This window comes from the organism of the source record quoted next, unplaced genomic scaffold (genome assembly GCF_019419815.1).
Source record: "Pyrus x bretschneideri cultivar Hongxiangsu unplaced genomic scaffold, Pyrus_bretschneideri_v1 Contig86, whole genome shotgun sequence".
Taxonomy (NCBI): domain Eukaryota; kingdom Viridiplantae; phylum Streptophyta; class Magnoliopsida; order Rosales; family Rosaceae; genus Pyrus; species Pyrus x bretschneideri.
This window is the reverse complement of record NW_025999827.1, coordinates 1,042,640-1,060,328: the sequence shown is the minus strand read 5'-3', so window position 1 is coordinate 1,060,328 and position 17,689 is coordinate 1,042,640. Positions and strand designations below refer to the sequence as shown.

The 17,689-nt window shown below is 38.8% G+C and overlaps 1 protein-coding gene across 1 annotated transcript; it reads left to right on the top strand.

Moving 5' to 3' along the window:
• The first annotated feature begins 231 nt into the window (after window positions 1-231).
• Window positions 232-1,876, top strand: LOC103955635 (UDP-glucose 6-dehydrogenase 1-like). The gene has a single exon (XM_048576213.1). The coding sequence runs from the start codon at window positions 241-243 to the stop codon at window positions 1,684-1,686; it is 1,446 nt and encodes a 481-aa protein (XP_048432170.1). The 5' UTR covers window positions 232-240; the 3' UTR covers window positions 1,687-1,876.
• Window positions 1,877-17,689: the final 15,813 nt, after the last annotated feature.

Here is a 17,689-nt window from a genome sequence, read left to right as displayed (position 1 = left end):
GGGCATAAAATTCTAGATCTGGGATGCCAGGAATAGGACGAGACGAAAGAGTCTAGATATGCAAACTGGGTTTGGTTAAACTGTTGTTACCATGCAAGTGCAACATACGTGAATCTTTGCCGTTTCATCTGTTACTGTGGTACATGATAATTATGCATGCCATGGCATACCATTGGGTATATATAAAGTAATAACTAGTGTTGCATTGCAGATTTGCATTGGTTATAGAGTGAAACGAAAATGGTGAAGATATGTTGCATTGGTGCTGGATATGTTGGGGGCCCTACAATGGCAGTGATTGCACTCAAGTGCCCGTCCGTTGAAGTAGCCGTCGTTGATATCTGGGATAAACGGATTGCAGCTTGGAACAGTGAGCAACTTCCCATTTATGAACCCGGCCTCGATGACGTCGTGAAGCAGTGCCGCGGCAAGAACCTCTTCTTCAGCACTGATGTGAAGAAGCACGTCAAGGAAGCTGATATAGTATTTGTCTCTGTCAACACCCCGACCAAAACTACAGGTCTCGGAGCAGGCAAAGCTGCAGATTTGACATATTGGGAGAGTGCTGCTCGAATGATTGCCGATGTCTCCGAGTCCAGTAAAGTTGTTGTCGAAAAATCCACCGTCCCTGTGAAAACAGCCGAGGCAATAGAAAAAATTTTGACCCACAACGGCAAGGGAATCAAATTCCAGATCCTCTCAAACCCTGAATTCCTTGCCGAAGGAACTGCAATTGAAGATCTTTTTAAACCGGACCGGGTCCTCATTGGTGGCAGGGAAACCGCTGAAGGCCAGAAGGCCATCAAAGCATTGAAGGATATTTATGCTCAGTGGGTTCCTGAAGACCGTATTCTAACCACCAATCTTTGGTCTGCAGAGCTCTCCAAGCTTGCTGCGAATGCATTCTTGGCACAGAGAATATCGTCTGTCAACGCCATGTCTGCGCTTTGTGAGGCTACTGGGGCAAATGTTACACAGGTTTCGCACGCTATTGGTATGGACACTAGGATAGGCCCCAAGTTCCTTAACGCTAGTGTCGGTTTTGGGGGATCCTGCTTCCAGAAGGACATCCTGAATCTTGTTTACATTTGCGAATGCAATGGTCTTCCGGAGGTAGCAGAGTACTGGAAACAGGTTGTGAAGATCAATGAGTACCAAAAGAGCCGGTTTGTGAATCGTGTAGTTGCATCCATGTTCAACACTGTGTCGACAAAGAAGATAGCAATACTAGGGTTTGCCTTCAAGAAAGATACTGGTGACACAAGGGAGACCCCAGCAGTTGATGTGTGCAAGGGGTTGTTGATTGACAAGGCCGAACTGAGCATATATGATCCACAGGTGACCGAGGACCAGATCAGCAGGGAACTGACAATGAGAAAGTTCGATTGGGATCACCCGATGCACCTGCAACCAATGAGCAGCAGTAGTACTCTGGAGAAAGTGAGTATGGTCTCGGATGCCTACGCGGCAACAAAGGGTGCCCATGGTATTTGCATTCTGACTGAATGGGATGAGTTCAAGACTCTCGATTACAACAAGATATATGAGAATATGCAGAAGCCGGCATTCATTTTCGACGGTAGGCATGTTATTGATGTAGATAAACTGCGCGAAATTGGCTTCATTGTCTTTTCAATTGGTAAGCCCTTGGATGCATGGCTCAAGGACATGCCTGCTGTCGCATAAAACTGTAACTGCTGCTCAACCACATCAAGTCGCAGATGAGGAAATAATGTCCATTTTCCAAATGTAATTTTTCTTTGTTTAGAGTTCATTATTTCAAGGTCAATAATTTTTTTTTCATGTAATCAATTTGACTGTAGAATCTCGCACTGCAGATCAATCACAATATAGACCTGAGCTCTTTTCTGGTCATTAGCTTTCTGAAGGAAACCTCCAAACCTTACGTTGTCAGAGATACCTGAGTTGAATGTGATATGATTGAATTGAAAATTGGGTTCTTTAGACATATAAGTCCTTTTCATATACATAAACCCACTTACTTTTTAACTTATAAATGAAACCCAAAATTGAATACAAGTTGCAAGCTAGAGAAATAGTTGACCTATTATTACAAGTCTTTCAAAAAATTGCCATAATTCTCGAATCATGTGAATAAACGTAACTTAATTACTCCAAGTTTTGCGCCTTCGATGAATACAACTCCTGATCAGACTAACGAAATATATCGAAAATACAAAGGAAGTACGATAGATATACGAGGGACTTCAAGGGGGGCCCTCATTTGGGCTCTGACCTAATATAATTGGGTCTCATCATTTTTTCCCTGAAAGGACATGCATCGGTTGGTTTCAAACCAAAACTACAATTGCATGCCTATTTCTCACAACGGAGGAATGGTTTTATGCCTTTAAAATTTAAAACTTAAATCCTATTTTTCATGATCTTTGATTTAGAGATTGTGCATACATGTGTGTATATATGTATATATTTTTAAATTGAAGAAGAACAAAGGTTAGATACAACCTCTGGAACGAATCTTCAACCCAAGAATGGTGTTCTGATAAGCCCTTTTCAAGACAAAGGTTCTTGTTTGATCCACCTTGAGAAGATTTCAAGGAAGAGATCCTCTAACTTTCGAAACCTCCTAATGTTATGAGTGAATATTGATGGATGAGCAGGGGCCGAGAGGCTAGTACAACTCTTACTCATCTTAGGGACCGGACAACTCAAGTACTTGAGGTAAAGGAAATTTCTAAATTTCTCTCAAACTCTATATGCAACAATGGTTGTTTTCAAGTCATGAAAATCATCAAGCACAAACTCTAAAATGACCAACTCTATTGCATGTGAGAAGGAGAGAGGATTATATAGACAAGTTTGTATAATAAAATAAGGATAATATTTGCATTCTCTCATGGGGGATGAACTCATTTCTTTACTTGCAAACAACGTATTTTTATCATAAAAATTTCATAATTAGAATCTTTCAATCTCTTAACCATTGTTTAAAGATCATCCCTACAAAATCATTTGAATCTGATATTGTTTAGTGATTTAAATGTATCAAATAAATCAACGGTTTAGGTACCAAATAGCATATTCATGATGAACCATTGATTATATTAGTGATGCGGTCCATTGGCATTTAACCGGATTCTAAGGTCATCCTTTTCCCTCTGGGTGTGCCCAATCCTGGCATATTCTTCTATCTCTTGCTGCCTCATCCCGACTCCCTTGGCTTTGCGGTGGAGACTTTAATAAGATACTTCGTTTGGAGGAGAAGGAAGGGGGGGGGGGAATCTCCATCCAATTGGCTAAATCCTAGATTTTTGAAAGGCCAGCTTCGACTGCAATCTTCCGAACTTGGGCTTCTCTGGGGATAAGTTCACATGGATGACCTCTCGAAATAGGGGAATTAAAGAGCATCTGGATCATTTCTTTGCTTGCTCAGAGTGGCTTCTGGGATTCTCCCATTCTTGTGTCACTCATCTCAAGCTAGCAACTTTGACCACATTCCCATTCTGGTTGAGATTTATGATGCCCTCCTAACCCACGATAACCCCGGTGTTTGTTCCGATTCGAGGAATGCGGGACAAAGAATGATGGTTATGAAGAGATCATTCGCAGGGCTTGGACACATCTCGTTATGGGTGTTCCCATGTTCTGCATTAGTGAAAAAAGTAAGGCTGTTCCTGTTGCCCTTCTCAAGTGGAACCAGGTTACTTTCAAATCCTGCCTGATTGTTGTTGAAGAGGTTCGTGCCTTGTTGAGTAAGCTCATCCATGCACAGATGTGATCCTGACTGAACGTGCCACCTTGTTGAGTAAGCTTGACGAGCTTCTACCCCATGAAGAGGTATTTTGGTGTCAACACTTGCAGGTATTATGGCTGAAGGACGGCAACCACAACTCCAAATTCTTTTATCAAAGTGCAAATGCTAGGAAAGCTAAGAACCGAATTGTAAAACTCCAAGACGATCAGGGGAGATGACACGTTAACCCAAGGGGGATTGAATTCGTGGTGACTAATTATTTCTCTGATATTTTCTCAAGTCATGCTTGGAATTCTTAAGTCATCATAGATGCTATTGATCGAAAAATCTCTGAGGAGATGAACAGTGATCCTAACGCCCCTTTCACCATGGATAAGGTGAAGATTGCCCCTTTTTGGATGCAACTGTTCACTTCTCCAAGTCTAAACGGCATACCACTTTTGTTTTTCCAGAAATATTGGGCAATTGTCAAAGTCGTATGTTCGTTGCCATCATCTCTTTTCTGGAATCTGGTCAGATCCTTTACAAGATCAATTTTGCTCACATTACTCTGATTCCTAAACTATTTCGGCCTTCCAAGATGTCCCAGCTCCGGCCATAAGTTTATGCAATTTTCTTTACAAGCTTACCTCAAAGATGTTGGTGAATCGCATGAAAGCCATTATGCTAAGTATCATCTCTTTAAACCAAAGTGCTTTTATTTATGATCGCCTTGTTTCAAACAATACCATTCTTGCTACGGTGGTTGCCCAAGCCTTGTTCAAAAGAAAAAAGGGGAAGAAAGGGCAAATGGCAATTAAACTTGATATGAGCAAAGAGTACGCTCCCATTGAGTGGGGTTATTTGCGTATGGTACTCACAAAACTGGGCTTTTCTAGCCGTTGGGTGAATTTTTTTATGCAATGTGTTTCCTCGGTTAGCTATTCTATCATTGTGAATGGCTCTCCTTGCAGTTACACTCACCATTATCATGGGCTTCAACAAGGGGACCCCATCTTACCCTATTTGTTTCTTCTATATGCTGAAGGACTTTCTGCGCTCATTGACGAACGCCACGATGACGAAGTAGTATAGGGATCTACATTTGCCGTGGTGCGCCACCAATCTTTCTAAGGGCGCTTGCTTTAGCCGGAACATTACACGGGGACAACAAAATCATTTGGCAAGCTTACTTGGTATTGACCGTGTAGATAGGCATGTGAAGTATATGAGCTTCCCAACGCTGGTAAGACGCAACCAGGGTGCGTGCTTCAGCCATATCAAATAATGCTTGTGGAAAAACCTTCAAAGTTAGAAAGGTAAACTCTTAAGTGCGGCGGGGTAGGAACTGTTGATCAAAGTTATTGCCCAAGGAATCCCTTTACACCATGAATTGCTTCTTTTTACCTAAATATTTTTATGACGAACTCAACAAAATGGTGGCAAAATTCTGGTGGAATGATGTGGATGACTCTCGAAAGATTCAATGGATTTCTTGGGATCGACTTTGTACCCTGAAGAGTGAGGGTGTGTTAGGTTTCAAGAACCTCTATGCTTTCAACTTTAGTCTTTTGGCAAAACAAGGCTGGAGGCTCATCCATGACCAGTCATCTTCCGTTGCCTGTGTATTAAAGGCCAAATACATTCCCAACTCATCAATTTTGGATGCCTCTATGGGAGTAAATGAATCTTTTTGTTGGAGAAGTTTGTGCTTAGTTCACCCCATAATCGAGTTGGGCTCTTGGTGGCAAATCGAAATTGGCTCTAATGATGACATTTGGAATGATCACTAAGTCCTTCTGTTTTTCAAATTGATGATTTTCTCCCCTCGCTCCTTGAATTGCTCCTTGTTGTGGGTCAGCTAGTTAATTAACAATCATCAATGGAAGACCTCCTTAATCTGCTCCTTATTTTCTGGTTTGGAAGTCAATGCAATTCTATCTCTTCCTTTTAGCTTTCATAGGCCTGAGGATTTGTTACTTTGGCATTACGATTCCAACGGTATTTTTGCAATTAAAAGTGCTTATCATCTTGATGCATGTTGGGTTATGAGATTTAGTGACCTTGCTTCGGCCTCCCATTATGGTTATAGCCTCGGTTTGTTATGGAAACGAATCTGGAATGCTTGCATTCCCCCAAAAGTTAAGGTGGTGACTTGGAGTATTCGTGAGGATATCATTCCATCTCATGCAAATCTCTTTCATTGTCACATTGGATCGTCTTCTGCTTGTGTATTTTGCCTTAGCAGTGAGGAATCTACTCTTCACCTAATGAGAGATTGCCCCTTCTACATTTGTACCTAAATGTCAACTCTGCTGGGTCCCCTGCCTACAGATCTGGATGTTAATTCAATTGGAAACTGGGATCTCTTTCTAGCTAATTCCCTATCCCATGAGAACTTTGATCTTGTTATCATGATTTGGTAGTCTTTATAGAATGCCAAAAATTCTTTCATTTGGAACAGCAAGTCAGAGAGGCCAATCTTCTGGTGGCTCATTCTTTGAGCTAATGGTAGAATTTCATTACTTTTTCCTCTCCAGCTCATTCTCCTAGATCTTCAACCCCTCCCCCGGATTACTAGTTGGTCTAAGCCTGCGTCCGACTCTTTTAAGGTCAACATTGATGGTGCTTGGACGGCAGAAAGACGCCAGGGGGAAGTGGGAAATTATAATTCGGGACGAATAGGAGCTTTTTGTGGCTGCCTATTCTATGGAACTCTATTTTTTTCTGGCCCCCTACATATGGAAGCCTTGGTGTTTCGTGAAGGTGTGTTATTGGCGATGGAAAGAGGTCTTACCGACGTTCTTTTTTAGGCTGATTCGCTTTAGATCGTGAATTTGATTCTTGACAACTCTACCAATATGTCAGTAGTTGGACTTATTGTAGAGGACATCAAGCCTTGTCTTCGCACGATCAATGGTGCTACTATTTCCATACCTGTCGCCAAGGAAAGGTGTTGCTTATCACCTAGCCCATCACGGTCTTCATATGAATTTGGTGAATTGCACCTGGTTCAAGGAGCTCCCAGATTTCATACTTAGCTTACTTTCGTCTGAATGTAATTGACTTTGGCGGCTTTTACTACCGGCCTTTGATGTAATCCTCTTTTCTCTATCCATGGAATCTACTGTCCTTGCTTTAAAAAACAAACTATATCACATTCAAATGATTGTTTGTGGGGATGACTTTCAAAGGAAGATTAAAAGATACTTTTTCTCTTTGTGAAATCGGCCACAAGGGTTTAGGGCCCTTGTTTGGACCTTCGTCAATCATTTAACGTAAATTTTTTAAGTGACATATCCTATATAAGCCCGATTTAAACCCTATTTATTTCAAAACATTTTCGAATCCCATCTTGAGTTATATAGTCCCATTTACATAATTATTCAATTAATTAATTTTTTTTTCAAGTTGTACTAATTTATTCAAATTGTTTATTTGGAAGAATAATATATGTCGATATGGCATTCCTCACATCATCGTCGGGCTTGCTATCTTCTTCTTCATGATTGATCACGTGAAGCTCCTAGTGTTGAGCTTCAAAGAGTATCCACATTGATAAATCTAGCAATGGTTGATAGAGTGATTGATTGAAATGTGCTAGCAATATGTCTCACTTGGGTCAATGGTATTTAGGCGCCACACAAGGTGTTTTTGGCTTAGGGTTTTTTTTTTCTCTGAGGGAAAAAAATTGAATAATCTTTGCATTAGTGTTATGAGAGAAACGTAAGGGGTATTTATACTCTCCTTGCCGCACCTCCTTAGGATTTGGCACCTAGGGCTTCATGTCACGTCTTAAGCCCACTCGCTTACCCACTTTGAGTTTGTAACTTGGACCCTTTTTTAATTAATAAAGCCTAAACCGTAATTAACTTAAATCATGTCCAAAGGCCTAAAAAATAGTCCAACATAATTAACAATTAATTATATCTTGTCATCTTCTATATAATAGTACTAGAACTTATCATAGGCATGGGACATCTTCTAACTATAGCTGGCAGTGAAATTAATTAATAAATTAATTTAATTTCACAAACCATGAGTGACACTTAGCAACATGTCATGATTATACTGATTAGTAGAAGCATAAGCGAACTAATCATGATGCTTTTCGAACCTTGATTGTTAGAATGCAATTCAGTCTTTCTATTATTCGTATCCTAATCAAGATTTATATGATATGGATGCATGTCAAATCACATGTAGTCATCTATGATTCCCATGATGTATCTCATGTTAAAGCAATTCTTCAAACATAAGTTGATCAACAAGTACTCTGCGCAAAGATTTCCAAAATGAATCTTCAAGTGGCTTCGAGGGATATCTTGCTCTATAGAACAAATACTAGAAAGTGATGGATTCCTTGTTGTGCATTCATGTATCTTCATGCTGATACATATGAACCCAAGTATTACACTATCTAATTGATAGAAGAAGTGCCATAAAGATCAATTCGCGAGGTTTTGGTTTCAGGCCTTACGAAGCAGTAAAAATTTTGAGGTGAAATCAAAGTTCATATCTATAAGCATAAGATACCTATGATGTCTTAGGTTGGAGAATTATTTGCATAGTAAAATCCAAAGCTTTGTAGCATTTGACATGTGGTAAGCATCCATACATTTAAACTTCTTAGGTGGTTAGTGTTCAGTGTCGTTAGAGAATGAGTCTTGTCAAAGTCAATTGTATCTCTTAAGGATTAGGAAATAATATTGTAAAATTTGATTTTGATTGTATTCCTATATCACATAAGATTCTTACTTGTACATCAAGCATATATATTGTATAAATATAGTCTTTGTGCTATCAATAAAATCATTTAGAATTATTTTCTATATGGTATCAACAAGTTAAGGTTCTTCAAACCCTATTTTTGCTTGCCGCATGTAACGACCCAAAAAATTAATCAGAAACTAAATTCAGTCATTTTATGGCTGCATCTAACCTTTTTGTTAGACTGTCTATGTACCCTCAAACGGGATCAAGATATTCGTAGTTCACCAGGATTTTTAAACCGTTTATCCCTTAAATATTCAAGTGGCGGACATGTTCAATATTAGAATCAAACAATTGAAATCACATCAAACATATATCAAATATGAATTCAAAATGTCGAAATTAGCTTAAAAAGGTAAAGTCAGCCCACTGGCCAGGTGCCGCCGCAGGTGGCGGTTTCCAAAGAATGGAAACCCAATTTTTCGACTAACTCTAAAAATTACCAAATTTTATTGGCATATAGAGCTCAATGAGGGAAACAATTTTCATACTTGGATCAAAGTCTAATTCGGCCGGGAAGACATCTGAATTCATCTTGATCAGTCGAAAAACCCTAAAATGGGTTAACTTCGATTCATCCTCTCCGGTGCACTGCTACCCCTAAACTTGTTTGAGGTTTGTTCTTGAGCCCAAGAGGAGTTGAACAATTGTGGTGATCGATAGTGGTGCTTCCAGGAACGGCGGGCCATCGCCTTGCACCCACAAAACTCGTCAGTGAGTTCTTCACAAAACTGAGGCCAAATTGACTTGGGTTTTTGGTGAAAATGGAAGAGGGAATGATGGGGAATATTTTTTAGGTGATAGCAAGCCTTGGATTGCTAAAAAAATGCCAGAATTGACGTCAAGGTGTGTGCAGGAACCGGGTTGGGAAACCAGATCGCATGGTTTCCAGGTTGGCCGGTTTTTCTCTCTCTTTCCTTTCCCTTCTCCTGATTAGGTAGCCCTTCTCTCCTTTCCCTCCTTTCTCCTCTCTTCTCTTCATCCTAACCATACATGTGGCACCCAGATCACTGCTCTAGCAAAACTGGAGCCTTCCAGATTAATGGTGAAATGACAATTTTACCCTTACCTTCGCTCATTTATATCTCCCGGCCGACTTCTTCTTCCATGGCTTCTGCAACAACTTAGTCGTCCCTCATCTACTCATTCTCTTCCTAAAAGACCAAATGTGGCATGTCAAATGTGTCCATTTTTATTGGCCATAACCTTTTCTCTCATGTTGATGGCACCTACTTGCCTCCGAACACCGAGCTTCCTGATGCATATGATGCTTCTACCAAGCCAAATCCTGTATATGTTTTGAAAGTTTTAGGATGGGTACTAGTTTAACCTAGAGGGGGTGAATAGGTTGCAATTTAAAAATCCAATTCAATTTTCAATTTAATTTTTAATTCTCAAATTAATTTGATATTCACATCCAATATCAAACTATCCTACACATATGCAGTTAAATAGATAAATAAAAAGTGCACACAGGATGTAGGATTTAACGAGGCAAAACCCACCATTGGGAAAATCCTCGTGCTCCCATTCCAGGACAAACACTAAGAGAAATATGTACCAAAATACTTACAAAACTCATCAACTAGACACACATACTAGTAGGCAGTTTTGTCTCCGCGCTTTGCTACTCGATCTCTCTTTAGCCTTCGAGTGGAAGTGGCACGACACTACCGCGACCGTCAATCATCTTCTCCTCGAACTTTGCAAGATACTAACACGATCATGCATAATGAATGTATGATGAAATAGTTTTTTTTTTTTTTTTTTAACTTAACCAATTATGAAAATTACAAGGCACATTTTCATAATTGATTTCCAATTAAAGCACGGTAAAAAATCAAAAATCAAACCTAAAATAAACTTTTGAAAACACATGACAACAAACTGATTTTTTTTTCTCGGCAAAAAACCTCAAGGATTCTCTCTATGCATTCAAACTCTGATTAATTTCTTTTAAACTCCAAATAGCGGCATCATTTTTCTTTTTCAAAACGAAATGGCAGCAGCCACCAAAATCAAAGCCTATTCTAATGCATACAAGTGTGGTATGCGACAGCAGCCAAAAATTCTTTTGTTTGTCTTTCGAAACATGCAGCAATGTGGGAATGCGGCGGCAACCCAAAACTCAAGAAAACTATTCTAATCTATGCAGCCCGCAGAAAAACCTCACGTAAGACTTCAATATATATATGACTCTACTAGGGTTTATTTTGTGCAGATAAAAGAATATAAGTAACACACCTCAACCTGGAATGTCTACTAGGATTCCGAATCGAACTATACTGGTTGACACCTGGAAGGTGACGAAGTCATAAAGTGTAAGGATGTGGAAAATGTGAATAAATTTAAATCTAAAAGTGCCTAAATACAGGAGTGCGCTGTGAGCGGAAATGAACCCATTTCACACGTGATGTCAGAGCATAAGTAAAGTACAGTAAGATAGAATAAGCATTATACCCTCAAAGGTGAGACCTATACTGAGATTTGCCAAGAATGCTCATCAATAAGAAAGCTCAGCTAATGCTCATCAATAAGAAAGCTCAGCTGCTAAAACTTGGAGAGGCGAAAAACAAGGGTGAGTGGGCCTGAAAATAAAGTTTTATGAAAACCTTTCTAAAAAGAATGTAACCCCTTACCGTAAAACAAGTATAGTTTCTCGAAAATCATACTAAGTATAAGTATAAAATCAATTGCATGCCAACAATAAATCCAGAAATATCCTACATCAGAATATCTCAACGGCAATATGAACATAATTATGTGCTCAATAATTTGTACTAGCACATAAGTAATGTGACCTGTACGACTGCACCTATTGCTCATCCATCTATACTAACACATGAGTCGGAGTCACCTAATGTGACCTGTACAACATGATTAGGTGTAACAACATACCTATAGTGCTACGATCACGTGAAAACTAGCGCTATGCGCGTCATCAGCGAGTCGGAGTCGCCTAATGCAACGTGTACGATAGGACTAGCACCTACTTGGATCCAAGGCGGGTGTGGGGTGAAAGATGAACATCATGTGAAGGACTGGCCTTAGCCCAGGGCAAGCACTAACATCGGTGCAGCAATGATGAGAGAACTATAAGCATATGAGCATGACATAATGATGCAATAATTCCAATCAACATTATAAACTTACCTGAACTTACCTGCGCATCCTGTAGGATTATCTTGGTATTTCACAACAGTGTAACATTTCTCATAACATAATTTAATCTTGGCATTAAGTGCATGAATCAACTCAAAAGTATTTGTGGAAACTATTGGTCATATATATATATATATATATATATATATAGACACACACTATAAAAAGGAAAAGACTCACTCACTTGAGGTCCACGCTAAAACTTCCTAGCATGAATATCGAGGCGTCACGAACAATCAGTGCCTAGAACAATTATTAAATCTCGTCTCAGAATTCTTGTTGATAGAACATGTAACTTACATAAAACACATCCCTAAGGACGTTCTAGGATGATTTGAAACCCATTAACCAAAAGTCAACCGTCGGTCTAAGGTCGGCGGTAGGGTCCATAATCCTACGTACTTAATCTGGAAGATCCAAAACTCAGATTTTTGATCCGTAACTTCCAAAGATACACATTATGCTTCTAGAACATCATACTAAAGTTTCAGTACGATCCAACGGTTGGATCTCTGCCAATTGCAAATTCAAGTAGCGGTCAACATTTTATTTTACAAAATTGCAAATCCAATTCAGGAAGATCCATAAGTTAGATTCCCAATCCGTAAGTTTCTAATATACGAAAATATTACGTACTATAATGTATTAAAGTTTGGTGATGATCCAACGGTCGGATCATCAATTGCTATAATATTCGAGTGGCGGGCCTTAACGAAATTGTACTCAAACAATGGAATTCCATCAATTAGATGTCAAATATGGAATCAAGGCATCCAAATTAAGCTAGGATGGGCAGGTCGGGTCTCGACCCACATGCCGCCACACTCGGCGATTTCAGGCGACTGGAAACTCACTTTTTCAACTAACTCCAAATTCTACCAAAATTTACAGGATAATAGAAATCAATAAGAGAAACAAGTTCTATACCTGCCATGAAGTCCAAAAGTGGACAGAAGATAATCAATTTTTCCGATAAAGCTGGTGGTTGTCTAAAGCTTCTCGGCATCGATTCATCTTCTACGGTGATCTAACGGGGTCAAGGCTGATTGGGATTTACTCCTGGTATGATGGGCCACAAAACCCAAATTGGTGGTGTCGGCTATTTCTTTTCCGATTCACCAGAAAAATGAAAAGGGTGGCCGGAGCACCATTGGTTTTCATTGAGTTTTATGGCCTCGCATCGCCACCTACCGAGGTCAATCAAGGTGGCGCGTGGGTCAAGGCCTGACCTGCCTATCCTAGGTTAATTTGGATGCCCTGATTCCTTATTTGACACCTGATTGACAGAATTCCATTGTTTGAGTATAATTTCGTTAAGGTCCGCCACTGGAATATTATAGTAATCAATGATCTGACCGTTGGCTCGTCACCAAACTTTAATACATTATAGTACATAATATTTGAGGATATTATAAACATATGGATTGGGAATCCGATTTACAGATCTTCCTGAATTGAATTTGTAAGTTCATAAAATAAAACGTTAACCGCTAATTGAATTTGCAATTGGCGGAAATCCAACCGTTGGATCGTAATGAAACTTTAGTATGATGTTCTACAAGCATAATTTGGATTTTGGAAGTTATGGATTGGAAATCTAAGTTGTGGATCTTCCGGATTAAGTTACGTAGGGTTATGAACCCTACAGCTGACCTTTGACCGACGGTTGACTTTTGGTCAATGGGTTTCAAATCATTCTAGAATGTCCTTGGGGATGTGTTTTACGTAAGTTACTTACTCTATCCATAAGAATTCTGAGACGTGATTTGATGCTTGTTCTAGGCGATGATCATTCTCGACGTCTTGATATTCGTGCTAGGGAGTTGTAGTGTGGACCTCAGGTGAGTGGGTCTTTTCCTTTTTATAGTGTGTGTGCGTGTGTGTGTGTGTGTGTGTGTGTGATTGATAGTTTCCACAAATGCTTTTGAATTGATTCATGCACTTCATGCCATGATTAAATTATGTTATGAGAAATGTTGCACTGTTGTGAAATAGCAAGATGATCCTACGGGATGCGCAGGTAAGTTCAAGTAAGTTTATTATGTTGATTGGAATTATTGCATCATTATGGCATGCTCATATTCATACAGTTCACTCATCATTGTTGCACTAGTGTTAGTGCTCGCCTCGGGCCAGGGCCAGTCTTTCACGTGATGTTCACCTCATACCCCATGCTCGCCTTGGATCTAATTAGGTGTTAATCCTGTCGTACAGGTCTCATTAGGTGACTCTGACTCGTAGGTTACACACATAGTTGTAGTCATCACGTGATCGTAGCACTATAGAGTATATTATTACACCTAGTCCTGTCGTACAGGTCACATTAGGTGACTCCGACTTGCGTGCTAGTATAAATTATTGAGTACATAATTATATTCATATTGCCGTTGAGATATTCTACTGTGGCATATTTCTGGATTTATTGTTGGCATGCATTTGATTTCATACTTATACGTAGTATGATTTTTGGGAAACTATACTTGTTTACGGCAAAGGGTTATAATGTTTTCAAAAAGGCTTTTGTAAAACTTTATTTTCAGGCCCATTCATCCTTGTTTTTCACCCCTCCAGGTTTAGCTGCTGAGCTTTCAAATCGACGAGGATTCTTAGCAAATCTCAGTATAGGTGGCTACCCTTAAGGGTATAATCCTTATTCTATCTTACTGTACTTTACTTATGCTCTAACATCACATGTGAAATGGGTTCATTTCTACTCATAGCGCACTCTTGTATTTAGGCACTTTTAGGTTTAAATTTATTCACATTTTCCACATCACTACACTTTATGGCTTCGTCACCTTCCAAGTGTCGGCCAGCACAGCTCGATTCGGAGTTCTAGTGGACAATCTAGGTCAGGGTATGTCAGTTTGGTATCAGAGCATAAGTTGGGTAGTATTTCATCCATCACACGCGTGATGTAAGCATTCTAGGTTCTTGAGCCTAATTTTTAAATCTTGCCACCCCGTCGAGCATGAAAAATGTATTAGCTTTTTCTAAGCCTTGAGTGACTTAGTCGACTTTTCGACCTTTTAGAAGCTCATTTTGGCGAACGCCTCTAAATTATAAGTGAAGAAATTCCCTGCCAAGGAAAGATGTAGATTTGAGATAAGTTGATGGCCCTAAAGCAAGGCTACTATTTCGACAGTTGTGCATCACGGGAGAATTACATACCAATTCCACTACCATCTAGTCATTATTAACAACCCTTTTGAGAATGGAAGCTAAGAATAGTTTTGATCCCTTGGTAGTATCCGTTAGTATACCTTTTATCGAAATTCCTACGAAGTTGTACTTTCGTCAAAATTTCTGGAAATGCCTCCAGTGACAATGTGGTGCTAAAGGGGTAGCACTCGACGTGAGAATATCAAGGGGACAATTACTTTTGGTCCCTGATAGCACTAATCTTTCCAAACGCACTAGTGATCATTCCAGATCTTCAGGAGGAAGATTGACTTCCATTTAAGTTCGTTCCAAAGTAGATTGTTAGTAAATTCTTTTTCTGGCCTTGGGACTTTCCAATCAGCACTAATTCCTAGATTTTCCTTTCGATGTTGTACTCATCATTTGGGTGAGTATAGGCTTACGAGTATGAGTTGTCATACCCTGGGAGTAATAAAATCCCAAAGGCAGTAATTAAATCCTCCTAAAATCAACGAACTACTTCACTTGACCAGTTCCTTTTCAATCACCCGAACGGGCTCTAAACCCGTAATCAGCCTACAGAGGCGCTACAAAATGACAATGATGTCCGATATCCAGAGACCGTTGACCAGTATTCGGTGGTATGATTTCTGATACCGATCACAGGTGCCAGTATTTGGTGGTATGATTTCTGATATCGGACACAGGTGCTAGAATGTCGGTTCACAGTTTTAGGGTAATGAACAATATAAAAATATACTAAGTGCGTTAATTAGCGGCACGATTGATAGACTGATTAACTGTGGTTACTAAAGCCAAAGAAACTAGTTTGTGGAAACTTAGGAGCAAGCTTTGTCTTAGGACAGTAAACCTATAGTTGTTTTTACCTTATCACCTATCTAGGTAAACAAAACCTCTTCGACTAGCCACTGATGAGTCCATATTATACTGTATATTTTACCCTAATCTTACTTTATTGGTTATTTTGGTAGAATTTTGATACTTTGGATTATATTTTCAATGTAGGACATTTGACATCCTTTGAAGAAAAAAGTAATCAAACAGATGAATTTTGGAGTGATTCCAATTGGAGGATGTTTGTGTGCCTTTCAAGATGATTGTATCAAAATTTCAGATTTTTCTACCAAGCCGTTTGACCGTAGTGATGAAATTAAAGCCCAACGTGCAGCTTTCCTAGATTGACGTTTCTGGACATTTTGGGTATTTTGGAGGCCAAGATGGCATATTTTGAGAAACATTTCTACTGAGAGTTTGTAGGGGACGTCTTTAGCTTTAAAAAGAGACCTTTTGAGACCAAATCGGAGTTGATTTGGTCAGTTAAAAGTATAATTTTCTGAGAAGTCCGAATTTTGGTTTAAATAGGAAACCTTTTATTTTCTTTTTTATTATTTCATTATGTTTCCTAGTTTTATTCTAAGACCTTTTCTGGGAAGGATTTTATTTTGTAATAGAATAAATAAGGCTTTTTAGCCTTTAGGTTAGAGAAGGGGAGAACGCAAAACTTTGGCTTTGGAGAGCTTTTGACGATTCAAGTTTATTTTCAAGGTGTTTTCTATCCATATTCTTAATAATATTTTGTTTTATGGTTGTTAGTAACTATTTTCGTTTGCTAGGGTGAGGCCATGATCCTTAGCAAGAATATGTAATTTCTTTTTAATTTTCTTATGAATTTATGTATGCAAGTTTTGGATTGTTAATCACTGTGCTTTAAACTATCTATTTATTTTAGTAATTCGCGACCATTAGGATATTTCAAAAAGTAATTTGATGCAAGAATATGTAATTTCTTTTTAATTTTATTATGAATTTATGCATGCAAGTTTTGGATTGTTAATCACTGTGCTTTAAACTATCTATTTATTTTAGTGATATGCGACCATTAGGATATTTAGAAAAGTAATTTGATGCAATTTTGGTGGAGGGCTGTCCCTAAAATTGACTAAGGCTTCTTGTGGTTAACATGTGCAACTACTTAGGATGGATGACATGTCTTAGCAGTTATATGGTTTTTCATAAGGTTTTCACAAAACTTAATGAGTCTTGCATGTTCACATTTGATCTGGACTCCACGGACGGGTTGCATGTTAGATATACGTTCTATGTTGGGGGTTCCAAGTAGGGCATACTTTAGGAAAACCTAACCTTCAAAATATGCATGTATAATTGATAAGGAATTAGAAGAACTACGTAGGATTGTTAGGGTAACGGCGAAACCCTAGTGCTTTTTGAAATTTGTTCCTCAAAAATCTTTTCTCTTTGATTTGTTTCCATTTTAATTGGTTATTAGTTTCTTTCCCTAAATTACTTTTATTAAAATTCATTTTTATTACTTTTACATTCAAAATCAATCCTTTCCAATCTTTACTTTCAGATAATTAACTAAGATTAGGGTTTTTCATAAATTGTTTTAAATAATCCCAGCAGAAAATGACCTTGCTTGAGTCATTTATACTACAACAATCTTGTTATCTTGCAAGTATTTTGTGTGTATTTATCCCTACTTTTGCAGGTGGTAAAAATTCTATCAGCCGCCTTTTCAATCACTCATACCGGTAGATAGTAGAATCAAAGTACGAATTAATTTTTTCAGTGTTAGAGTGAATTGAGTATCGAGGAAGTTGTGAAGATCTGTTAGCACGTGGCGTGATGGAAGGAAGTAGTATGGTCCGTTTTGAGGATGTATACCTTTGGTGTCATTTCTCAAAATTTTACTTGGGATGCCATTAAATGCGAGAAGTAGAATACACCGTTGATCCACCTTGTTAACACCACATTTATTCTCCTTATTTCTTATCGAACAACTCATAATCAGTTTTTCTTGACTTTTCAAACAAGTCCTACTTCATTGAGAGAACTTAGTTACTACAGCTTACCAAT